Source organism: Microplitis mediator, chromosome 11 (assembly GCF_029852145.1).
Source record: "Microplitis mediator isolate UGA2020A chromosome 11, iyMicMedi2.1, whole genome shotgun sequence".
Classification (NCBI taxonomy): Eukaryota; Metazoa; Arthropoda; class Insecta; order Hymenoptera; family Braconidae; genus Microplitis; species Microplitis mediator.
The window spans coordinates 9022981-9050308 of record NC_079979.1 but is presented as its reverse complement, the minus strand read 5'-3'; the positions used below and the strand labels follow the sequence as shown (position 1 = coordinate 9050308).

General features: G+C 31.3%; 1 protein-coding gene and 1 long non-coding RNA gene across 2 annotated transcripts; both read left to right on the top strand.

The window, feature by feature from the left end:
- The first annotated feature begins 430 nt into the window (after positions 1–430).
- LOC130676944 (ankyrin-2-like) lies at positions 431–1456 on the top strand. The gene has a single exon (XM_057483453.1). It carries the CDS (start codon positions 431–433, stop codon positions 1454–1456), a length of 1026 nt encoding a protein of 341 aa, XP_057339436.1.
- Positions 1457–24185: 22729 nt separating this feature from the next.
- Positions 24186–26626, top strand: LOC130677471 (uncharacterized). Its single transcript, XR_008991608.1, has 3 exons — positions 24186–25069; positions 25965–26160; positions 26515–26626. It is a non-coding gene; the product is annotated as an uncharacterized LOC130677471 (long non-coding RNA).
- Positions 26627–27328: the final 702 nt, after the last annotated feature.

Below are 27328 nucleotides of genomic sequence, written 5' to 3'. Positions count from 1 at the left end.
TTAGTTGCCACGCTGGAAACAACTCGTAGGCTGGCGAAAGAAAACTTGGAAAGAGCGAAAGAAAGATCAAAGAAATATTACGACAGAAACGCAAAAGAAAGAATTTTCGAGGTCGGCAACTGGGTGTGGCTGCTAAAAGAACCAAGGACCGATAAAATGAAGGATCATTATGACGGCCCGTACGGGGTAATCAGAATATTTGACAACAAAAACGTCGAGTTGATGGTAAAAGGAAAAAAACGTGTAGTTCATCAGGACAAAATAAAACTTGCACATATTGCTTCAGAATCTGATTCAGCACATCCACAATTGAAGATGTATTAATACGATAAACAATATTATTATTAAAATAAAGCGAAAGAAAAAAAAATCACCATAACAATGATAGATAAAAATTACTCTGTTGGCAGATAAATAAAGAAGAGAGAAGATGGAACAAGAGAAGGCGAAACGACTGATGAATAAAGCAATAGATATGGATGGAAGCAACGAGGTGACGGCAATAATCAGACGCTATGGGTTGTCATATGTACCAGAATGGAGGGAAGGATATGCGCTAATTATAAGGGCACTGCTGCGAAAAAAGGAAGAGGCGGTGGAAGCTCTCATTGTGCAGAATGCAAATATAAATGGACCACATCACGCAAACTCCATAGTTCCATTATGCAGAATTTTGAAATATTCAAAAACGGAATTAACATGGTTGCTCATAGCTCGAGGTGCAAACATCAATGCGGATAATGATGACAGTGGAAATCGACCAATACATCAACTTGTCATCGCTGTTGGACAGAAAACAGGAGGGACCAGGACAAGGTTGGCGGAAATAATGGAATATATGCTACAGAATGGAGTCGAGGTAGAGGCACGAAATCGTGAAGGAATGACAGCTGCGCACCTGGATGTACGACAAATGTACATGGGAATATTTAATTTGTTCACTGAACACGACGTGAATATGGACATCGAAGATGAAAAAGGAAGAACACCACTATTTTATGCAGTGGAATATGGACAATCGGAAAAGGTAAACGCATTATTAAAACAAGGGGCTAGAGTAAATCATAGAGATTGCTATGGAATGACACCGCTGTTCATGATATTTAAGAAAATTTTAACTCGCCGGTATGAAGGTGACAATTTATACATTCCAGAGCACATAAGGAAGATGGAAATAACGAGAATGCTAATAAGATTTAGAGCCAATGTCAATCAGCAGACAACTAATGGGGACGTAACACCATTGCGCCTAGCTGGAGCGAGAGGATATGATGAGATTGTAACAATGCTACTGGAAAATGGGGCGGATGTTAATTTAAAAGACAAGAAAGGAAGATACGTTGTACAATACTGCAGATATGCGCAGCAAGATGATAATTTGCCTAAAGGATACGAAAAAAAGCCGGACGAAATATGGCCAGCCACTGAGGGGGACACGTCAGTTGGACGCATTTAATAATCAGACAGTTCCTCATAAAGAAAAGAGTCATGGAAGATATGATAAACCAGGATTTGGAGCTGGAATTATTGTACTTGAAGCAGGATAAAGAGGACTATGAAGTAAAATGTAAAGAGCAAGTGGAAGAAATGAAGGAGATTGTCTTAATACGCCAAGGAGAAAAAAAGGTAACACCTATCGACGTGTGGAAAGCATCAACGGAAAGTATGAGGCGATTTATCAGACATAAAGACTTTGTCCGAAATCTTCAACGAGGAAAGATCGGCCACTACGGATATGAAATGTTGGAAAAAGTCGTGGCAGCAAGATTCAGGGAAAAGCTTATCAAACGGGCTATTCGGGTGTTAAATAACGCGACAAGAAACAGCAAGATACCATTAGAAGATTTGCCAAAGTATGTGTTGGATGAAATCGTTGGTAATATTAATAATGAAGAACTCATCAAAATGACGCGCATGGACCAATAATTATAAATGTGCAAGGACAAGTGAAAACAATGAAATAGTCGTTTATACGTGAATTAGCAAAAAAAAATATATATATATATATATATATATATATATATATATATATATATATATATATATATTAGGGTGGCGCAAAAAAACCGACTATTTTTTTTTTTTCAATCTCGCATGAAAATTTGTTGGTTTACGATGTTTTAAGAAGCCTCTCCACAAATCAGCTCGATAAAAAATTTTTAAGAGGTCGCTCACGAATTTTGAAAATATCGAAAATGATCGAAAGTAGGATTTTTATTAAAAAAATTTTTTTTTTCTCGTGGCAGCAATAGTTTATATTTGTAAAATCATGACTATGCTGAAAATTTCAGCCCAAAATTTAAATATTTAAACGGCGCTCAAGAATTTTGAATGTTTCCGAGCGCAGTCTCTTGGACGTTTTTGAGCGACCCTTAAATATTAATAATAAAGCTTCTCGATTTTTTCACCATCAATTTGCATGACAATGAATGGAAATATAACCCGAGAAATAGAAATAATAAGTTATTTACATACTTTTTTATTTTTTAATTCAATTTGTAGGTTTTTTCGCTTATTCAAAACTGACCGAATTTCATTGTTTAAGACTGTTCTGTATATTTTTGGGTATGCAAAAGTTATATTTAAGTGAAATGACAACAATTGAGTTATAAAAACTAATTCAAACTATTAATTACATATTATCAGTTAATATTCGAAATTCTTGAGCGCCGTTTAAATATTTAAATTTTGGGCTGAAATTTTCAGCATAGTCATGATTTTACAAATATAAACTATTGCTGCCACGAGAAAAAAAAAATTTTTTTAATAAAAATCCTACTTTCGATCATTTTCGATATTTTCAAAATTCGTGAGCGACCTCTTAAAAATTTTTTATCGAGCTGATTTGTGGAGAGGCTTCTTAAAACATCGTAAACCAACAAATTTTCATGCGAGATTGAAAAAAAAAAAATAGTCGGTTTTTTTGCGCCACCCTAATATATATACACTGGTCACAGAAATTAAGGGATAGAAAAAAAATCCGAAATTTTTAGGTGATTTTCAACATGCTGTAACTCGGTAAAAAATGGTCGTATAAAAAAATTAAAAAAAGCAAATTGTAGCCTTAAGTTTCTAGTTTTCAGATCTGGACCTCAAAATTTTTTATCATGTACGGTTCCGGAGTAATCATAAGAAAACCAACGAAAAAAAAATTTTCAAAATTTTGGCTGGTCTTTCAATACCTCTATGGGCGACAATAAATTTTTTTCAATAATCCGACTGTCTGACTTTTCTCGGAAATTTTATGCACTTTAATTTAGTGGGCTTAAAAAGTCTCTACGAAGATTTGGCGCCGAGTTATCATTGATCAAAGCAAAAAAGTCCATTTTCGCTTTGATAATCAATAACTCTAGATGTATTGGTCGTACAGAGAATGGAAGTAGGGTTTTAAAAACTGGAAAACATTTTCTATAAGGCAAAATTAGTGGCATTTGATAGAAAAATTTTTTTTAAAGCGATATTGTTTGGTAAAAAACAGGTCAAAATTCACAAATTTAAGGATATTCTGAAATCTTGCTATAACTTTGGATATAACGGATGAACAAAGGATATCTTCGACTTTTTTTTTAACTTCGAAGTGTCCTGAAAAAACCCTGAAAATTTCAAATCACTGCGATTTTTCTTTCTTAGTGCCCCGAAGCTTTAAATTTATCGATTTTGTCAAAAATCACCATAATTGGTAGTTTCTCGGTTTTTGTTCATTTTTTCGATTTGAAAATTGTTTTTTTTACCGATAATCTTCATTTCTTTGATCAAAAAGATCGATTATCGAAAAAAAATGAAAAAAAAAAAATTTTTTTATTTTGTTGTATCTGCAATGATTTATCATTGTCAAAAAAAATTCCTAAAATTTTTTTTACCGCCGGCATTGAAGTTACCCAAAGCGTATGTTTGGTAAGTTGACATTTAAAGCAGATGCAGTTACAGCGGTAAAAAAAATTTTAGGAATTTTTTTTGACAATGATAAATCATTGCAGATACAACAAAATAAAAAAATTTGAAAAAAAAAAATTTTTGAAAAAAAAAATTTTGAAAAAAAAAAAATTTTTTTTTCAAAATTTTTTTTTTTTCATTTTTTTTCGATAATCGATCTTTTTGATCAAAGAAATGGAGATTATCGGTAAAAAAACCATTTTCAAATCGAAAAAATAAACAAAAACCGAGAAACTACCAATTATGGTCATTTTTGACAAAATCGATAACTTTAAAGCTTCGGGGCACTAAGAAAGAAAAATCGCAGCGATTTGAAATTTTCAGGATTTTTTCAGGACACTTTGAAGTTGAAAAAAAGTCGAAGATATCCTTTGTTCATCCGTTATATCCTAAGTTATAGCAAGATTTCAGAATATCCTTAAATTTGTGAATTTTGACCTGTTTTTTACCAAACACTATCGCTTTGAAAAAAATTTTTCTATCAAATGCCACTAATTTTGCCTTATAGAGAATGTTTTCCAGTTTTCAAAACCCTGCTTCCATTCTCTGTACGACCAATACATCTAGAGTTATTGATTATCAAAGCCAAAATGGACTTTTTTGCTTTGATCAATGATAACTCGGCGCCAAATCGTCGTAGAGACTTTTTAAGCCCACCAAATTAAAGGGCATAAAATTTCCGAGAAAAGTCAGACAGTCGGATTATTGAAAAAAATTTATTGTCGCCCATAGAGGTATTGAAAGACCAGCCAAAATTTTGAAAATTTTTTTTTCGTTGGTTTTCTTATGATTACTCCGGAACCGTACATGATAAAAAATTTTGAGGTCCAGATCTAAAAACTAGAAACTTGAGGCTACAATTTGCTTTTTTTTTTTTTATACGACCATTTTTCACCGAGTTACAGCATGTTGAAAATCACCTAAAAATTTCAGATTTTTTTTCTATCCCTTAATTTCTGTGACCAGTGTATATATGATAATGGAATATGATTATTGAATGTATCAATAGTTCCGTACGAAATAAAAAAAAAAAAAATAATAATTAACTCGAATTTCATCCTCTGATTTTTTTTATCTATAGTAATAATAATGGAAATAAGTTAGAATAATAGAGTGGGAGGAAGAATTTTAAAATTTCACTGCATGAAAACCCGGTACCGGTAAACTTTTCTTCTATTTTTACTTTTTGCTGCTTTCTATTGCATGGCTTCAGATCATATAAATGAAACTCTAATAAATTCTTTCTCCGACTCGAGGAATTAATCAATAAGTAATAATAATGATCTATATTTAACAATCTTTAGTATTATTTAAGTCAAAAATATAATTGCGAATGAATGTGCATAATTCCACCGGACATTAATAAGAATCGAGTGGGAAATAAATAAGAGAAAGAATGTAAGTATAAAAGACAGAGATTCGTTGTGTTGGGAAACACCGAAAAGAGGAAAGTAAAGAATTATATTATTATAAAGGAAAATTTATTAAGAAGATAGACGTAAAGGTAGAAGTAAGATTGCAGGAATAATAATTATAGTTGTGGTAGTACGGAAATCGATGGATTTTACCAACGGTGATTCGATCTTGCAATTCAGTTATCTTTAGTCCCCACGTTTCCAGATTATTGCAGTTCACGACGGTTCCAGCTCATCTAAATAAAATATTTGGAATCAGTACAATTAAGGAAGAAAAAAAATATATAATAAAAGAGAGGTTAATGGACTTACCAAGTGCGAGGAAATCTACTTTTCTCACCTTTCTTTTTCCATTATCCAAAAACTCAAAACCATCCCGATTGGCAATATAAATGCGTAATATTGGTTCAAATTTTCCACTCTCTTCCTGTTCCTTTCGACGTTTTTATTAAGATTAGTTGGTTGCTGATGTTTTTATACTTTTCTCGTTGTGATTCCAAATTTTCTTGTCTTTATCAAATTGGTGCATGCCGCAAATAAAATACGTCGTTACTCGCACCTATAAATTAAGAACAATAATTCATTAGGGTAGCGGATATGTAGCTGTGCAGGATTAGTTCACAAAAAAAAAAAAGGGGGAATTCAGACAAGTGATCACACGACAGTGTCGAGTGAACATAGCCGAATTAATTCTATTACTTACGATTTTTTTTTTGTTTTCGTTTTCGGCGGGCAAATTAAGGAGAGAATCAAATTTTTTTTATTTTTTTTCGGTCAAAGAAAAATTCTAATAAATATTAATATGAACAGAACCAAAAGGAAACTGAATGAATAAGAAAAATGCGTACTACCTTTTACATAGTTATGATAATTATCAATTAGATTATATACAGTGTAAGTATAACAATGTAATAAGTAAAGTAAATCAAAAAATAAAAAAAAAAATATTCGTATTAGTCCTTTCCTTTTTCTTTTCTTCTTATATGTATAAAAGAAGGAAACTTAATAAATGGAATTTTTTTCGTTAAGCTCTACGCGGCCGTGTCCGGAAAGGCAGGCGGCGTTTCGGACAAAATCCTGGAAGTGTAAATTAAATTAGCAAAACTTATATATGAAAAAGAAAGAGGAACAGGAAATTAATAAAAAAAAAATATGAAAAAAAAATTTTCTTTTTAAGCGGATACTTACTGCTCGACGATAATCTTATTGACAGCAATCTTTTCCAGCTCGGGCCATAATTGCCAGAAAATATGTATGTCCGGAGAGTGTAACGGTCGCATCGGGGCGCTAAGGGTACGTGCGTAAAAGAATGCCCGAGTCCGAACTAGCGAGTTCTCTGACTCATAGCGTTCATAGGGAAGAAGTCGTGACCGGACTAACGTTTCAATCTGGTCACATAGCCACACGCCACTATTCGGGGGTTGTGGGTTCATTAGCATCCGAAGATATGCCACGATCCGGAGAATAATCTAGAAAATAATTAAAAACGAAGAACGAATTTTTATTTTTAGTTTAAAGACGATCAAAGTATGTAAACTTACGTATATGGACGCGCGATGTCGGCAAAACTCGGTCAAGGTTACGCCTTGTTGGAACATAGTGCTAAAAGAAAAACGAATGAAATGAAATAAATGTATGAATGAGGAATGGTTAGAGAAAACATGACAGGAACTAAAATTTTTGTCAGTGTATGTGATGAGTATGTGTATATATGTATATGCGTCATTACATACATGGAAAGAAAGAAAATTTTACGAATTTTTTTTAGTGATCAATTCAAATTTTTTTTTATTACGGAAAATTAAAGAGAGATGAAAATAATGACTTCTTAATGAATCTTGAAAGAAGGAAACAGTATTGTTAATTAATTTTTTTTTTGTGTGAAAGAAGGCAAATGGCGATTAATACAAATTTTTTGGAGAAAAATAGGAAATATTCGAATTTTAGAGAAAAATAATGGATTTTATTAAAGGTATTTTAGTTGGATTTTTTTTATTAGTATTTAAGATTTTTTTTTTTTCTTTAGCAAAAGAAAAAATGTATATTTTTTTTTGAAATTCAAAGGAAATTGTTTCTATTAGAGGTATTTTATAGTAAATTTAGTAAAAGAAAAAGTGACGGGTATAAAGAATTTCAAAAAAAAAAATAACAAAGAAAAAGAGATGGTATGTTCAACCTTAGTTAGGAAATAGATAATTAAGAATAAATAATAAGCAAAAAGGGAAATATAAATAATTTTTAGGAAATTATTGTAGAAAATATTTCTTACCTGCGGTAATAAAGCGCTGAAGAAAAAAAAGAAAAAGCTGTATCACGAGTAGTCTGCTAATGCAACTCCAATAAATTTTTTCTTTCCCTCTTAATGTTATACTTACACTATTCGATAAAGAAAAAAAGGTAACAAGTGATACTGTAATAAGTTGTCGTTGCTCAGGTAATTAATGGCACGGTAACACTATATATATATATAAAAAAAAAAGAGAAATAATAGAAAGAGAAGAAAAGGAACGGCTCCACTAATATAAATTAATCCAGAACGCAATGTTGGTAATGAACAATTGGACCTTTGTCACTATAGTTTACGAGTCATAACTCAAATGGAATCATGAAGGAATTTGGAAATGGGATACGGGTACGATAGATAAAATGTCACTTAGTGAGAAACGTTATTAAAACGCATATTTTTTTTTTTTCCTCCTTTTCTTTCTCTCTCTTTTTCCTTGAAGGTACACTTTAAATCATTGCTGTTATTATATTGTTAATTATTTAATTCTATTATCAAGGAGTAGGAAAAATTATTACCCAAGGAGGTTCTGGGTAAATTGCAAATAACGAAAATTTTCTCCTATAAGTATTTGAGAGCTGTGCTTTGGAAAACATATGTATAATAATAATAGTTATGATAGTTATAATAATAATACTTGCAGTCACTACGTGACTCTCAGAATATTATTGCCAAATTTATTAAATATGATCTGATGTGAAAGATAAGATTAGATAGATATTTGTTTTAAATAAAAATATTAAACAAATTTTTTTGTATGATTAGTATTTATTTCATTCAAGTTTATTTATAACAACAAAATATGGAAAAAAATAGAGCACACATAGTGGTAAATTAATATTATCATAAATATATCTTAAAATAAGTAACACAGGAAAATAATGATAAATAAGTAAGAAAAGATTTAAAAGCGCGCTGAATTATGCATAAATTAAAATTATTAAAAATAAGTATTATTTTTGCGGTTATCTATACAGTCAAAAATTAGGGGATGTTTTTAGGATATATTTGGGAAGAATGAATAATAATAGTAAATTACAATTTTTTTTGCAAATATTTAATGATGTTTTTTGCAAAAAGCAAAATATCGTTACGCAGGTCCTGATTAACCTAAATGTGTACATTTTTTTTTTGAGTGTGAAATTTTTATTGGAAAAATGTTATAGCAACTGCTATCAACGGTTACGATAAAATCATCACGTGCATTCAAATTTAAAATTCATTCAGAAGGAATAAAATTTACTACTCAAAATCAAGATTCCAACAGAATGAATCTGTGACGAGAGACTGAAATGTTTGAATGTATATAAGTGTCGAGAGTAACCCGAATAGTACACTTGCCTATGTGATAACCAACCCTTAATCATAACATGGATTTTAGCATTATCAGTAGCACTTCACATTTTTATAAAAAAAAAAAAGGGGGGGGGGGGGAAATACATAAATATTTTCAGCATCTGTCCAAGACAACGATATGCCATCGCATCTGATAATGCTAGAATTAATGCATTTCGCACATGCTTTTCAAGTTGGGCCGCCAAATTGTTTTTAGATTCTTGGCTGTGATGGTTCGTCATCGCTAGTATTCATGGTAATTTCAGTAGGGCTCAATGATTTCGAACTCCAAAGTGTCTCTGTTAATTTTAATTTTTCTTTTATTGAAAGAAAATCATCATCGACGCTGAATGATAGATTCAAACTATACAATGCAAAATTTCTTAAACGTAAAAATCAAATTTTATCAGTCATTTTAATTCAAATATTCATTCATTTATTATAATTTCAGAATTCAGAGAGAAAAAAAACATTAAAACAAAAAAAAATTAATAATAAAACCATTTGATTAGTTGTTATAGGTAGCGAAGTTAGGTATAGAATTGCTTAATAACTTGAATTTCGATAAACAAATGAAAAAATAGATATTTAACGAATAAAATATACCATTAACAGATCAACAAAAATATTTTTTTTAATCTATATTCATACTAACAGTTAATCATATGTTGAAAAATTATTATTGTCTCACAAAAACATAAGATAGAATACGTTATAAACGATCTTTATAAAAAAAAAAAAAAATTTATTAATATTACATGGAAATAATTAATAATATTTTGGCTACGTTTCAAAAAAAAAAAAACAATAATAATAACCTTATTTTAAGTTCTAGAATAAAATCAATGTTATATATACTTAACTTCATTTCGTTTCACTTATGATTGAATACATATGCATACATCCATATATAGACATATGTAGGTACATAAATGATTACCTTGGCGCGAAATGTAAATTAAAGTTATCATTATTTTGAAGTCGAGGAATTAATGAATATTTATGAAACATCACCACAAATTTTTTTTTACTTTATTTGCCGAATAATATGAGGTAAAGGGTGCTTTATATATGTTTTTGACCCTTACAAAGATAAGAAAAAATTCGATCTTTTCGGCATTTTGCGAATATCGATTTTTTAAATGAGTCTTGGAAAGAAGGAACTCAATAGATTCTGGACGATGAGTAGTTCATCTTCGATGGGGCCCATCTTACCCGGGTAATAGCAGGGCCGTTCATATTGCTCCAACGTTATTATAGCCCGGAAGTACTGAGAGCATCGTACCTCGTGGATGCCTTCGAGAAAACTATATAGAGGTTCAAGGACAGTCGGGATACCGATTATCGTCTCCATTTCATCCATAATTTCGAGAGCCATCAACGGTAGGTAAAAGCCCTCGCATAACATCCCCAAAAGCGTCACGAGCCGTCGGTTGGTCTAGAAAATAGAAGAGATGCGTTGAGGAGGGTTTTTTTTTTGAGTATAAAGAAAAAAAAACATAAAATACTTACGTTTCGTGGAGAACGAAGCACGCAGTGATGGAAGTACCGCATTGATATAAACACAGGCATAATCCTAACTGAAAAAAAAAAGAAAAACAAAAAAATGAAGAAAAGGTGTTATATAGATATATTTATATTTTTTTTTTTTGATTTCACGGAGAAAAGAAAAAGAAAAGGAAAAACAACAAGTATATACTTGAAATTTTTTTTCTCTCGTCGTTCACATATTTTTTTTTTATATATAAGGCAAAATAATTGTTGAAAATAAATAATAAGTATTTTTTTTTCCTAGAATTTAATTTTAGTCAAGCTAACGCATCTTGGAATGTTGAGAATAACTAATTAAAGGTAGTTGTGATTGGTATTGGAAATTAAAATCGCGAAATAGGATATATTTTTTTTTCTTGTTTGAATCATGATTCATTTTTTTTTCTTTCTTTTTCCTCTTTCTCTCCTTTCAGAGAAAATTAATAGTCCAGTCAGAATATTTTAAAATTTTGAAAAAGGAGGGAATTATTTAATTTTTTTTTTAAGGAAAACTTAATGCTAGTCATGAACGAATAATTGGGGGTCCAAATCTAAAAAGTTAAAGAAAGGTATTTCAAAGGTTAGTCAAAGTCGTATCTTATAGGAAAATGAAATATTCGTTACCTTTTACAAGAAGATGGAAAAAGAAAAGTCTTCACTCCACTTTATACACAAGGTCACAGTTCGAAGAATTTTTTTCTTTCCTTCTCGACAGTTATGCTTGTGGGTAGCACAGATTTTGTTTTTCTCTCTCGTTGTTTCGTTGTACTTACGGAGCGCGGCTTCAAAATTTTCACCTTAAATATTACGTCGCGAATCACAAAGGTACTAAATCAAGGAGAATTTTTTTTCTTTCAAAAAAAAAATCAAATGGCTTGCGTCAAAATTTTTACTTGCAATGATGACGAGAGTCAGAGCTCGAATGAAGTCATTTTTCTGACTTCGGAATGCGGTAATGCGATACATTTTTAAAAAAAAAGGCCATTCGGCAGCCGAAATGGAAGGTAGATTTTCCAATTAATCTATATAAAAAGTTTCATACATACATATCTTGTGATACATGTTAGTGTATAGTCATGATATGAAATTATGCTCGTTTTCTAAGAGTGAGAGTAAAAAAAGACAACGACTATTTTCGATAGAGAACTTCAGATAGTTGATTTGACAAAACATTATATAGGTAATGTACTAAACTAACCTTCACGTAAACAAAGTATAGAAATTTTAATTAGTATGAGATCATAATTGTAATTACTATTACGATGGCAAGATCAGTTATAATTATAGGACGTACAGGTACGATTGAAACAGCATTAATAATAAAAAAAATACTTTTAAAATATAAAATAGCAGTGAAATTTACAGGTTATTTTGTTCACACTATAATACAACTGACAAAATTGTATTATAATGGGAAATGCATAAGTTATGTGAAATGAAAACCATATTTTCAACATTTTTTGATTCCATTAAAATTTTTAAGGCTATCAAATTATTGGAAGAAATGGTCAAAACATTAAGTTTAAGGTCTTTAATTAAAGCTTATTAGAAAAGCTTTCAAATACTTTTTACTGAAATTGTCTATCACTTTTAGTTTTAATGTTATATGAACAACAGTGAATAAAAACTGATTTTTTCGAAAACTCGTGGAAATTTCAAACAGCCATAACTTCACAACTATTCGAACGATTCAGCCCATCTTTGAACTTGATCAAGATAATCGCCTATAGAATAAGTGTGGAAAATTTCATTAAGATCCGATAAGAACTGTAGGTGCTATCGTAATGACAAGACCAGCTATAATCATACGTCGTAGAGGTACATTTGATACATCATAAGTAATAAAAGAAATACTTTTAAAATATAAAATAGCTGTGAAATTTACAGGTTATTTTGTTCACACTATAATACAACTGACAAAATTGTATTATAATGGGAAATGCATAAGTTATGTGAAATGAAAACCATATTTTCAACATTTTTTGATTCCATTAAAATTTTTAAGGCTATCAAATTATTGGAAGAAATGGTCAAAACATTAAGTTTAAGGTCTTTAATTAAAGCTTATTAGAAAAGCTTTCAAATACTTTTTACTGAAATTGTCTATCACTTTTAGTTTTAATGTTATATGAACAACAGTGAATAAAAACTGATTTTTTCGAAAACTCGTGGAAATTTCAAACAGCCATAACTTCACAACTATTCGAACGATTCAGCCCATCTTTGAACTTGATCAAGATAATCGCCTATAGAATAAGTGTGGAAAATTTCATTAAGATCCGATAAGAACTGTAGGTGCTATCGTAATGACAAGACCAGCTATAATCATACGTCGTAGAGGTACATTTGATACATCATAAGTAATAAAAGAAATACTTTTAAAATATAAAATAGCTGTGAAATTTACAGGTTATTTTGTGCACAATAAAATACAACTGACGAAATTTGATTATAATGAGAAATGCATAAATGATGTTGAATGAAAACCATATTTTCAACATTTTTTGATTCCATTAAAATTTTCAAGGCTATCAAATTATTTGAAGAAATGGCCAAAATATCAAGTTTAAGGTCATAAATTAAAGCTTATTAGACAAGCTTTCAAATACTTTTTACGAAAATTATCTATGAGTTTTAGTTTTAAAGTTATATGAACTTGAAAGTGGATTAAATTTTTTTTTTTTGAAAAATCGTGGGAATTCGAAACAGCCATATCTTCTAAACTAATCGAACGATTTAGCCCATCTTCGAACTTAACCGTGGTAATCGCCCATAGAATAAGTGTAAAAAATTTCATTAGGATCCGATAAGGATTCTAGGCGCAATCGTGTTCTCAAAACTTGGTTCTATTACATATATATATATATATATATATATATATATATATATATATATATATATATATATATATATATATATATATATATATATATATATATATACATACATATATAAATTTTTCAACGAATGGTATTTTCGAACTCTACTCAACTAATTATGATAGGTTGTGACAAAATTCCTTGAAAAATCGACCATGAGGACAAATACAATACCTAGATTTTTAAAAAAATCTACCTAAAAAGATAAGAGGACAATTCAACGGAGTTTGAATCTCAATTGTAAGACCTAGAACGAGCAAATGTATTAAAGATTTTTTTTTTTTTCTCTGAGGAATATTTAATTAATGTTGCAAAATAGAAAAAATTAGTATGAAAAAAAAAGAGGAGAAGGAAATTTTTTTGCAAATAATGTCCCTGATGAAATTATAAATATTGGAGGATTTTTTTTCCTATGCGCATCTATTTTTTTAGGTATATGTATAGAGCTGGAAAAAAAAGAGGATTAAATTAATGAAAATGTGCTACGCCCCTGACAGTCGAAATTAAATAACTATATTCAATGTAGCTATTATTTAAAATTACAATAACACGAATAAATAAATAAAACTGACAGTTTCGAAAAGAAAGACGGATTAATAAAATATTAAGGAAACCTTTTAACCGACGTAAGAAAGAGGAGGGATTTTTGACACATGCTAAGATCCAACGATCAATAACGTTAGCCGATAAGTAGTTCCCCTCCGGTGTACATGAGTACTGGCGCAAGCATTGTATGGTTTAGAAAATTAAATTAAGTGCATTTTTTTTAAAATAAACCATAACTGTTATGATAAAACCGTCAGATACTTTTTAATTAAAATTAATTGCCTCATGATAATATCACAATTATTGCATTCTAGGATTTTGAAAAATGTTAAGAATATAACAGGTGACTGCTTTCAGATTTTAAGTGGAATAAAATTTTAGAATAAATAAGTTTCCAAACAAAATATACATGATAGGATTAAAATTTTAAATGCTTTTTAGTTTAGAATTAATTGTTTGATAATAATATTATAATTATTATATTGTAAAAATTCGGGTTAAAAAGTTAAGGAAAATAATGAGTGCCTACTTTTGAATTTCGATAGGGTGGGAATCTAATGCAAATGAATTTTTTTTATATAAACTATAAATAATATGAGGAAAATTTTAAATGATTTTTGGTCCAAAATTAATAACTCTATAATTATATTACAACTATAGTACCATAAAATTTTAAATTGGAAAGTTCGGAAAAATAATAAGTGTCTAATTCAGATTTTGAGCAGCGTAGAATTTTAGAATAAATAATTTTTTTTTTCAGATGAATTATAAATTACATGATAAAACTTTAAGATGCTTTTTAGTAACAGTAACTGTGTTATAATTATTTTATAATTGTTGTGTTTTAGAATTTTGGAAGGAAAAAGTTGGGGGAAATAATAAACGCCTACTTTTTCTGAGAGCGTAAGAATCTAATTCAAATGAATTTTTTAAAATAAACTATAAATAATATGATTAAAATTTTAAATGATTTTTGGTCAAGAATTAATTATTCTATAACTATATTACAGCTGTTGTACCACAGAGCTTTAAGTTAAAAAGTTGAGAAAAAAAATAAGTGTCTACTTTCAGATTTTAAGCGGCATTGAATTTTAACATAAATAATTTTTTTTTCCTCTTCAAACAAATCATAAATAACATGATTAAACTTTTAAATATTTTTAGTTAAAATTAATTGGCTTAAAATCATATTATAATCATTATGTTCTAGAATCTTGAGTCAAAAAATAAAATTTATTAAGAAAAATAATAGGCGCCTGTTTTGAATTTTAAGCAGCATAGAATTTCAACATAAATTATTTTTTTTCAGGCAAATTATAAATGATATGATTAAACTTTTAGATGCTTTTTGATCGATAATTAATTAGTATTAATTAATTAGTAGTAATTAATATAGCAATTACCCTATAATTAGTATATTGTAGAATTTCGAAAAAAAAAAAAAGAAAAAGGCTAGGAAAATAATAAGCACCCTGCTTTGAGTTATGGGCAGAGTAAAACTTTAATTCGGATGATTTTTTTTTTTTTTGAAAATAAACTATAAATGTTGCGATTAAAAAAAAATCTTTCTTTAATGTCATTATTATATTGTAGGAATTCGGAATAAAAAGTTAGGAAAAATAATAAGCACCTGCTTTTGAATTCTAAACAGTGTAGCATTTTTATCTAAATAATTTATTTCTGAATAAACTATAAATATTACGGTTAAGCTTTGGAACACTTTTTAGTTAATAATTAATTACTTTATAATAACCTTATAGTTATTATATTCTAAGACGTCGAATTGAAAAGTTAAGAAAAATAATGAGCGGCTGCTTCCAGATTTTAAGCAGTGGAAAATTTTAACTCAACCAATTTTTTAGGTAAATCATGAATAATATGATTGAATTTCTGAATGCTTGGTAACTCGTAATTAATTCTCCTAAAATTATTTTATAATCACTATATTCTAGGGCTTGGAGTTAAAAAGTTAGGGAATGATAAGAATCACCTGTTTTTGGTTTTCGGGCGACGTAGAACTTTAATTTGGGATTTTTTAACAAACTATGAATCTTGAAAGTAAACCTTTTTGATACCTTTAAGTCAATAATTACTTGCCGTTTAATTATTTTAATAGTTATCACATCCTAAAAACCTTAAAGAAAAGTTAAGGAAAAACAAAGTGTCCGTTTTGGATGCAAAAAGAATTTTTTTTTCTGAAACTTATTTTCTTTCAACCTTATAGATTTTTATTTTTCTACAAAGAAGGTAGAAAATATGTATAAAGATCTTGACTAATCGATTGCGTCTAATACAGCGAGACGGGAAATCAAGGCCCTGAAAAACACATAAAAAAAAAAAAAGAGTTGAAATTTTTGGTTTTGTCCTTCCTTCTATGTCATTTTTATTTTTATTGTTTTCAAACTTACTGTTCGCTAAAACTCTTATTGACTGCAATAACTTCAAGGTCAGATGACAAGCGATGCAAACCTTGGAACTCGGTAGTTCGACGAGGTGTAGCCCCCGGTTGTAGTGTTTGAGCATTGAAAAATAACCGCGTTCGAATGACTGACCCGGACAATTCATATTGCTGACCGGGAGGAAGGCACGAACGAATGAGTTGGTCAACCTGGTCACATAAGAAAACACCCCGTTGCGGAGGATGTCGATCATAAGTTAGGGTTCGGAGATAGATGAAAACACGGAGGATGATCTGGAGAGTATATAAAATAATAAATATGTAGTAGAAGCTAGGTTTTATTGTATTCAAGATAAATCACCAAGTGAGGAAAAACAAAAAAAAAAGAAAATGTAACTTACGTCGACAGGGACGAATCGCTCGCAACATTGTTCGAAGGTAAGGGGTTGATCCATGTTACAATTTTCGTTATACTCCACCAGTGTATTAGAACAATTAACTCGGTACAACGAATGATTGCAATGGTAAAAGACAAAGAGAGCAGAAAAGATATCGCGAAAACCGCAGCATCAGCTCAGGAGGCTGATAACGACAGGCGGATTGTCGAGACGCACACGTGCAAAATGAAGTATCGGAGGAAAGAAATTAATATGCAGATAAGTTATTTCTCTTCTTGAAAAAAATCGAGTAAGTTGCACAGGAAGCACGTGAAATATTAGAAAAATCTAACATTAAAGTTCGTATTTTATATTTATGAGAAAGGAATCCAGAAGGAAATTAAAATAAATCTCAAAATTAATTAGAACAATTTTTCTTTATCCTTATTTCTCATACTTCTATTATTTTCTTTTGAATATATATACATTATAAATTTTCTTAAGTAGTAATTCTACATGCGTGAAATTATGGTTAACAAATTGCATAAAATAGACGGCAAACCATGTACGATTTTAAAAGGAATTTTTTTTATTATGATTTTAAACTTTTAGAAAAAATATTAAATCCTTCATTAGAATACGACGACATTATATATATTGTCAATCGAAAAATGTTTTGTTAGGAATTTTACATTGAAATTTTATGGTTTATAAGCAATTAAGAAATACACCTTTTACAGGTTTTATTTTCAGTCAAAATTGTTGATGAATTTTCAAGATCGCTTACTAAATTGAGATATACAAGTTAAATTTAAAAAATAGACATTTTCCGGAAAGTCAAAAAAATAACTTTTTGTTGGAATTTGTTTTAAAATTCTCTAAAATAAGCGAAACTGCTATTGGAATTTTAAACCAAACTGTAGAGCTCTAATAATACCTGGATAAACCGATTTTGCGGGAGGCAATTGGAATTTCATGGTGTTTCACGTACGGAATTCAAAATAATTTTAACAATGCAGCAGTCGCGTGCACCTGGACTATATATATATATATATATATATATATATATCCTGGGATCGTAAGAGATACAATAAGATACTTACCTGTAAATTACACGGTAATTAGGAATATTGCACATAATCACTTATGTATAAGGGAGTTAGAGTATCGTATCGATTAAATGGGTGGTAAATATTGTTGAATCGATGATATTTTTCGTTGTTGTTGAATTAAGAAACCGAATCAGTAGGATTGATAGATTAATTCGAAAGAGGTCAGTTAGGCGGATTTAGAATTTTTTTTTTCCCTCGTACTCTTCGCCATCTCTTTCTCCTTTCCTTTATCCTTTTCGACGCTAATTAAAGAGCATTGGAAAAAACACATAGTAAATAAATTATATTCTTTTTTTTAGATAAATAGTAAAGCAATAAATAATATTTCGAATAATAGGGTAAATCAATGGAATTATGCACAGTCACGATGAATGATAATAATCGGTTTTACTAAATAACAGAGGGTGAAAATGATAAGTTAATAATAAAATAATTGTGACAAGTATATATGTGAATCGCAAAGTATTGTAGAATTTTGCTAAGTTACAAAAAGATTTGTTTGAATACAGGACGGAGCGCAAGAATAAAATGGTACTGCTTGCAATAATCTTGTTGGCTCAACCCCTACAAGCACTATGGGGGTACGATTGTGGGGGCATATCTATGAACGTCACTACCATATCAGCAAATAAAGTGGGCGAGTGTGACATACCGTTGAAGAATCCAGAGGAAAAGCCAGTATCGCTTCAATTACTTCAGTTAGCAGAATTTAGTAACACGGAAGTGTTTGAATGCCGGGTAGAAATAAATCGGGTGATAACATATTGTGGAGATTGGTATCATGCATTCGTAGTGGCAAATGGAAGAAGAGAATATATTTATGAATTAGAGTACAGACAATGCAAAAGGTTACATGAGACTGGCAGCTTAAAATTGGGTTATAATGCAGAATTGGAGGGATTAACAAGAAACGCAACACATTATCGGACAATTATGTTGGCAGGAACTACCACGGTAGATGGAAAATGTGCGGGAACACAATATAGTGACCCGTTTGGTACTTGGAGTCAAGTGATTGTGGAAGCGACCGTTAGAGTAACAGTTAGGAGCTATTTTGCCACAGTGGAACGTGCAAGCAATAAGGTAGTTCTTAGTAGCGGAGCAAGATGCGACTGGGCTGAAGAAGGGTGCATAGATCAAACAGGAGGTAATACATTTTGGGAGGTCATAAGGGAGGAATCATGTCAAACAGCGAGTCACATAATTTTGTACGAGTGACCTGGCACGCTATTGTCTGGAGAAAAAGGAGAACCAGAAATTTATACGATCAATACAGAGGATATAACATTCGCTTTAGCGAAGAAAATGGAGAAGAAAATATGCGGTTCCACCTTAATACAAACAGAACATCCCAAACTATTAATTAAGGTACTCAAACCAGGTGAAGAAACGGCGAGAGTAAAATCAATCTCGACGCAGGACCTTAACATATTTGCTTACATAAATTCAAAATTTGTGTATGTAGAAAAACACATTAAACGACAAATGAGATCTCTTTACAGAGATATATTAACACAGAAGTGCGAGGTCGAAAGGCAAGTAATATTAAATGCGCTGATGTTATCAGGACTAAAACCAGAGGAATTCGCTTATGCGATAATGAAAGGACCAGGATACTACGCAACAGTTGCAGGAGTATTATTTACCTAATCAAGTGCATACCGGTAGATGTCCAATTGAGAAAAGTGGAAGAATGTTATCAGGAGTTACCGGTGATTTATCAGAATCAGAGTTGGTTTGTCACGGCTAGATCAAGAATGTTGACTAAGCAATGTACTATTATAGATTGCAACCAATTACTATCGGTCGGATATGAAGTAGATGGGGCATGGATCGTTATGAAACCGGGATTTGAAGATATCCAAGAACCATAAATGCTAAAACCAACGACCATACCAACTTGGGATTATGAGGATACAAGATATTTGGCGACAAGTGGGATATACACGGAAAAAGATTTGGAAAAGTTGAGGAATAGAATAATGCTGCCGGTAGAAACTCCAGTTTTGGTTAATACCATAATAAGAGGGGCAACAGGCCACACTATTGTTGGTAGTACGGGAATATCAATGACGCAGTTCATGGATGAATCAGTAATTGAGAATTATGCAAAGAAGCAATGGGATAAATTTTGGGGAGGATTTTTAAAATTCGGAACGGCAAGTGCGGGATTGATAGGCACAATGATAAGTATAAAAATGCTGAAGATAATAATCGACACGGTAGTACATGGATACATTTTACATCGAGCATATGGCTGGAGTTTGTCTTTAGTGGGTGCAATTTTATCGTCAGTAACACATTTATTGTTACAATTGGCGGAAAAACCGTTAAAAAGCAAGAAGAAAAAGAAATCAAGGGAACGTAAAAATAGAGGGAAGCCGGTTTCGGAAACCGCAAATTAAGATAAGCGAGAAAAAAACGAGAGGGAAACTAGTTAAAAGATCGGTTATTTTATTTTTAAAAAAATTTCTTTTTCTCTCTCTTGGAAAAAAAATAATAAACAAAAAAAAAACAATAAAAAAAGGAAGGAAGGGTGATTATGATTTTAAATTTGATGAATTAAATGGTTGCAGTGCCACGATGAGGACGGGAGAAGGGACTACAGGAAGGATGATAAGATTGGACAACAGACGGGGATTGTATTCAGAGGATATCGGGGAATACAGGGTTTTATCGCATGAGTGGAAAATAATAACATTCATAGATATGTATGAGGAAGAAGCTGAGACGGATCGGTAAGGGAAGGAATTGGACAAATTAAGGGAGCAGGTCAAGAGTGAGGAGGGCCTCATGGAATTGGAAAAACGAGTTAACCAAATAAAAATCTGGATAGAAGAAAGTAGCGATTGGTGTAGGCGGAGAGCAGTGGAATCAACACCCGACTTAATGTATTATTATGAGAAAATATCTAATTTTGTGGAAAATAATAATAGTTTAGTAAGGACAGGGGATAACGAGGTCATACTCTGGCACCAAGAGGAATTCAGCATTGGAAAAGGAAATGAAAAAGACAAGGTGGATTTGACTCAGTTTGAGGGAGAGTTAGAAGTCCGCGAGTCTGACAGTAAAGGGATGGGACTTCCTACAGGAACGGATTCAGATGGGATAAAAACATTGCTGGCGATCATAGATGCAAAGGTACAAGTTTATAATCAGAGAATTATATACATCTGGAGGGTGCCGCTTATGTTAAGAACGAAATATAGACTGATCAAACACTATTCATTTCCCACCATGCTATCAACAGCACCGATGTATGGGATGATCATAATGCCGACTACACCATATACTGCCATAAGGGAAGGTGAATATATACCACTTACAAGGGATGACATCGAAAAGAGTAAGGTAATCGGTGATCGATTCTTTGGAGTTAGTAGAGTTGTCGCACATGAGCTGGAAGGTGGAAAAGGCTGCGAAGCGAGGTTGTATGCAGGGAAAAACGTCGATATCAACGAATGTGAATTGAGAGTGGTCAAGTTGGAAAAGACATTTTGGATGAAGTTATACAATACGAATGCTTGGCTATTTGTTGCCAAGGGCGATAAACTTTTAAAAATTGGTTGCGCAGGTAACAAGACCGAGGAAATGACAGTGAACGGAACGAGAGTTATGTGGATGCGGGAAGAGTGTGAGGGAGTGACAGGTGAAACATTCTTAACTCCAACTCGAGGAAGACACGTCGTGGCAAAGATTATGGATAGAGAGTTGGGCTGGCCAGAGATTAAGGAAGAGTTGGAAAAGATCCCGGAAGGAACTCATATTGCCCTGGATAACCTAATGGCCGCGGTGGGACAATTGCAAGGTGATGGAACCACTGTGGAAAAAGGAGGTGTCAGATTAGCTGAGGTGCGACAGGAGTTGCGCTACATGGTAGGGATTAAAAGAATACAAGCTGAAATTGTGGAAATCAAGACCTTGGCCGTGTATTTCTGCATAGGACTAGGCGCCGTTATATTTTTAATTTCGTGTGCATTGTGTTCAAGATTATACATAAAACGAAAACTTCAAGCAGAGAATGAGAGGCAAGCAGAAGAAGGTAAAATTACAACGTCAGAAGAGCCAGAGGTATCTACAAAAGAACGATTTCGGGTGGAAAACGAAAAGCAGACGGAAGAAGAAAGAGCGACACCTATCGAAGAACCTAAGATGGAACCAGTTCAGCAAAAGGATAAGGAGTTAGGCATTCTGATGCCGCCACTAAAATCGAGGCGGATGAAAAGGGAAAAGAAAGTGGACACTACCGGATTGAAGGAGGGACACATCGCTATTGGAAATGACGAGGCACAGGAACAATCAGGGGTATCGTATGCGGATTTAGAGATGATGCAGTTAACACAGCTTCCTCACCACAACAGCGAATCGGAAGGTTTGACCAGAGCTACTACTGCCCGTCGGAGCATTTGGCACGATAAGAACTTGAGACTGTAGAGGAGCTCGCCATCAGCAACCCATCTGTTCCTTATTCCTTTTTCCCAACCTAATTGTTTTGTTGCAGGCACGCCACACAGGGGAGATGCAGCCAGCATGCCGGGTCGTTCAAGTCCATTGGATTTCAGGATTACGAAGACAGCGGTCGATGAAGCCCATTTACAACGTGCAAGGCAGTGGAATGCAGATTACAATTTTTTTTATTATTATCATTAATTATCGATCATTATTATTCTCTTGTGCATTGTTCTTTCAACAAATATTCTATTTTCCTTAGTATGTAGAGAGTTTCTTCAGGGAACATAAGCTTACGTTAATATATATACATATAATCCGAAGGGCATCCTAAGAGATAAGTAATCATTTTATTTTTTTTCGAGTATTATATTTTTTTTTGAACAGGTATGCAACGTATACTGTTGTGCAGCTGAAAATTAACCTGAGCTCCAACGGGTCGAGAAGGAGAATCGTAATCTCGGGTGATATCAGGGAGTTCACATGCGACTTACCCTGTGAATAGGATTGTCCCTTTTACCATTCGGGAGAATGGCTTTCTTTTTCGAGCCGGGGGAGCGTGTGACGGGTGAGCTGACGCCCATCCGTCTAATACTAATTAACAAATAATAGATAGATATATTTTAGTTCAGAAAGCAATACATTTTATAGTAGTTTCATTAGGCGCTACACAGCTGCACATAAATATCGCATTACATTAGTTGTATTAAGTCTTACTTTTATAAAGACAATGCGATGAGCAGACGTTTCGCGTGGTCAGCAGTTTTGACTGTGGGAAGAAAAGAGTTCCGTTGGAGACTGCGAAGGGATATTTTCTTATGCAGCACGAAAAGAGTTCTCATGGAAAACGGCGGAGTGATATTTTGGAAGCAGAGGATGCAATTGTAGAAGAAGAGTTAGTTACCATAGTTAAGCTGATTCGAATAGTCGTCTGCTCGCGCATAAATATTATATCTCTCTTATTTTACCGCTTTTATTACAGATCACTATAAGAATACGTTTAATGCCGCTATTGTTGAATGAAAATATTGTATTAGTATCCGATTCATTTATGCTATCTTAGATTTGTAAAAGAGACTCTCAGGGCCTTTTCTGGGTACTCCCATATTTTAGGGACGCCCAATAAACAAATATCCATTAAATTCACATATAGTCGTTCCTTCACTGAGCGACCCACACCCTTTATAACATCCTATTAATTTTCTAGAGACGCTGAGCTAGGCACGGTAAGATCGGTTACGCAGTAAGAACATTAAGGTGTAAGCTCACACGTAACAGATACATATATACATGTAGAATAAAAATGAATAAAATTTTTTGATTGTATACGAATATATTATGTATTTGGTCGAATAAACTTGAATACAAATAATAAATGTATGAAATTCGAATAATAAATAAAAAACTAAACTAATAAGAATCCTTGAAAAATGAAATAATAATGATTACAGTAATAATGAATAATAAATAATATATAGTAAGTAATAGAATCAGGGAATTAATAAAGTTCAGTTCTGATTGTTCGAGTAAATTTTGTTTTTCTTTCAGTAAGTATAACATAATAATATTTAAATAAAAAAAGTATTCCATCAAATAAAAAAAAAACAAAAATGATAATAAACAAATAAAAAAAATTAACGAATTATTTTAATAAAAAAATAAAATAATTAAATATAAAATTTTTCTTTTTAAAAAAAAACAATAATACATTATGAACAATAAATCGTAATAGATAAAATTTATGTTGCGTAATCACAACTACATTCAAATTTGAATGTAGTTGAACTTCCGGCAAATGGAGGCAGCACCTACTGGGGCCTAGTGTCCATCTATGAGAACTTGACTTGCACTGTGCGACGCATGCGCATGAATTTATCCTGCCTCGTGGCAAGAAGACCGACGCCATTATCTATTCTTTTATACAATTTCAAGTGTCACCACGTGTTTTGTATAATCTATTCAAATTGCGCTCATCTCGAGTAACTAATTAAAAGTAATCAATCAATTACATTCAGAGTTCATTACTCTATATAAAAATATAATTATTTTTATAATCGCGAGCTCCAGAGCTCATAAAATAATTAATAAATAACATCAAGAAATCCAGTGTTCTACAACCTGTTCCTGACGAGGTTATTTTCGACGGAGAAAGCAACAGGTGCATTTTTTATTAAACATTTACTTGCTATCAGTGCTCAATTAATTTAAAAGACTCAGTTTTATTATTTATTTAATTATCATTATGCTCAATTTCTTAATTAATTTAAAAGTTATGTTTCGCTCAGTAGCCTCTGCTATCATGCTACCACGTGTTCAACAAATAAATTAAAATCAGTGTAATTTATCATGAGCTCATTAAATTCAATTCAATTAAGTGATCATCACTATTAAAACTCAATAACAAAATATTTATGTATTCAGTGCTATTAAAAATAGTAATTAATGTGTTCACTTCGCTCAGTAACCTCTGACATCATGTTACTTATTATCATGACATTTTTGCATTCAACTCAGTGTTCAATTAAACTCAACTTGATTATTTTTAATTCATTATTTACTCGAGCTCAACTCAATAATCTGTATTCAATTATTCACGTATTCATGAGCTCAGACAATTAACAGTATTTATAAATTAAATAAACTATTTAATTTGCAACCCAGTGATATTTTGTGCTGTGACAAATAAAAATATTGTTATATTTTTAAACATGCGTATTTTTCAAACATCCCAACCACCAACCAGTCCTGGCATGTTTTTATTTAATTAATATTACAACAATTTATTAATAATTAAATGAGTAAAAAAAAAGAGTAAGTAAAAAAAAATAAAATAATAATAAAATTTTTAGGTAAATAAAAAAAAATTTTATGAATACATTTACAAAAAAAAATTATTAAATAAATATAATATTTTGTAAAAATTTGTCATATATTAAAATATATGACAAATAACTAACAGTGGGGGTGTGACGTCACGACGTCTTATTCCTGCTGTCAATCAATTTATTAAAAATCGTACATGCTATGCCATCTGGCTATGCACAAATTAATTAGTTAGCAAACGACTTTCAGCCATTATTACGGCTGATGATTTTTAAATTTGAATTTAAATTCAAATTATTTTTATGAAATATTGTTGTTGATAATTATGAATAAATAAATATTAAAAAAAAAGTAAATATTAAATGTTGAAAAAAAAAATGAATGATTATGAATTTGAATATAAATTCAAATTATTGTATTGAATAAATATTGAATAAATGAAATATCGAAATAAAATAATAAATGAGAAATATGAAATAATAAAAGAAATAATGAGATTATATGAATGAATAAATAATGAAAATAATTAAATAAATATGAAATGAAAATTATGAAATTATTATTATAAAAAGAATATATGAACTGAATTTTGAAATATCTTTAAGAGATAAAGATATTTGTTGTTAAAAGAAAAAGAAATAAAATTATTAATGATATGTTTATTAATAAAGAAATGAAATAATAAATGAATATGAAATGATATAATAAAATATAGTTAAATAATAATTATTAATAAACAAGTTATTAATAATTAAAAATGAAATAAATTATAAATGTTTAAGGGGTCTACCCTCTTTAGAATTTTGAAAAAATCGAATTTTTTTTTTTTTGTATTTTTTGAAAGTATACATATTTAAAAGTATCATACTGAAAATTTATAAAGATCCGAGCAGTCTAACTGTACTTTTGGACGACGTTTTCGGAGCGGTACGGCCTACCTGCCTTTGTATTCATTAGCAGCTGCAACCTTTTTCAGGTATACTGACAAATATATAATATTATAATATACTATTGGATGAAAATGTGCACTATGAAGAAGATGAAGGCATAATGTATGGTGCAGGCATCGCTGATTAGACGTAAGTAAGATTTTTTCACGATTTTTCGTTACAGAAAACTTTAAACGCGTTTTTCTCAGAATGACGTTTTTGGACGGCTTGTTGATAAAATCTCCGAAACTATTCAACCGAACCTTACCAAAATTTAACCACATGTTCTTGATGACTATAGCTATGGCGCATATCATACGATTTTTGAAATTTTGAGTTTAACTATTTATTTTTGGCAAAGAACGACGGAAAAAACGTGATTTTTCGTACTTTTTCGAAAAATGGCTGCCATTTTGTCATTTTTGAAAAAAAAAAAAATCGTATGATATGCGCTATAGCCATTTACTTACTGAATCCAAAACTATTTTTTTTTTTTTTTTTCAGATCATCCATTCCAGATATTTCATCAACAGCGCACACTCATCTTTTTTTTTGGACCAGTCTTCTCCCTCATTTTTATGTATAAAAACTGATTAAAATAAATATAAAAAAAATTTTCTTGTGTAATCAAATAGTGTATTATTTAGGCCTAACACTTTTTATGTCCATATTTATGACGTATACCGGTCAAAAAAATTCGTGAAAATAGCCTTATCTTTGCCCGTCTAAAGAGGGTAGACCCCTTAAGTACATACATATCTATTACTTATAAAATCAGTTCTGCCCTTTCATGAAGAGTTGCAACATATCATGTTGTCCACCAAGGTATCGAATAAGTAAGTTTCTTTCGTCAATTAGCTCATTCAATGTCTGCAAAACTGATAAATCCTCATGAATGGCTGCAGTAGTATGCCATGGTAGATCAACACAAAATTCATTGTTAAGCGATGCCTCGAAACTGGGTTTAGATTTGACGCTAACCAGCTTTAACTTAGTGACTTCTCGAGTCGAAAAATCCACCCTCATTTCAACCGCCGAAACCTCACAGCTAGTGAGGTTTAGGCGGTCGAAATGAAGTTTAAATCTGAACTCATCAAATGTAATTTTCAACTCCATTTCAACCTCCATGCTACATTTATTTCCCTTTCTGCAGGTAGGAGGTTGAATTGAGGTTGAAATATAATCTCATTTCAACATCTTTAATCTCAAGGTCGAGATGGCTTTGAGGTTGAAATGAGGTTTTTTCAACCTAATTTCGACTTTATAAACATCTATCACAAATATTAAATGATCTTTAGCTTGCCCTTCATAATAGGTA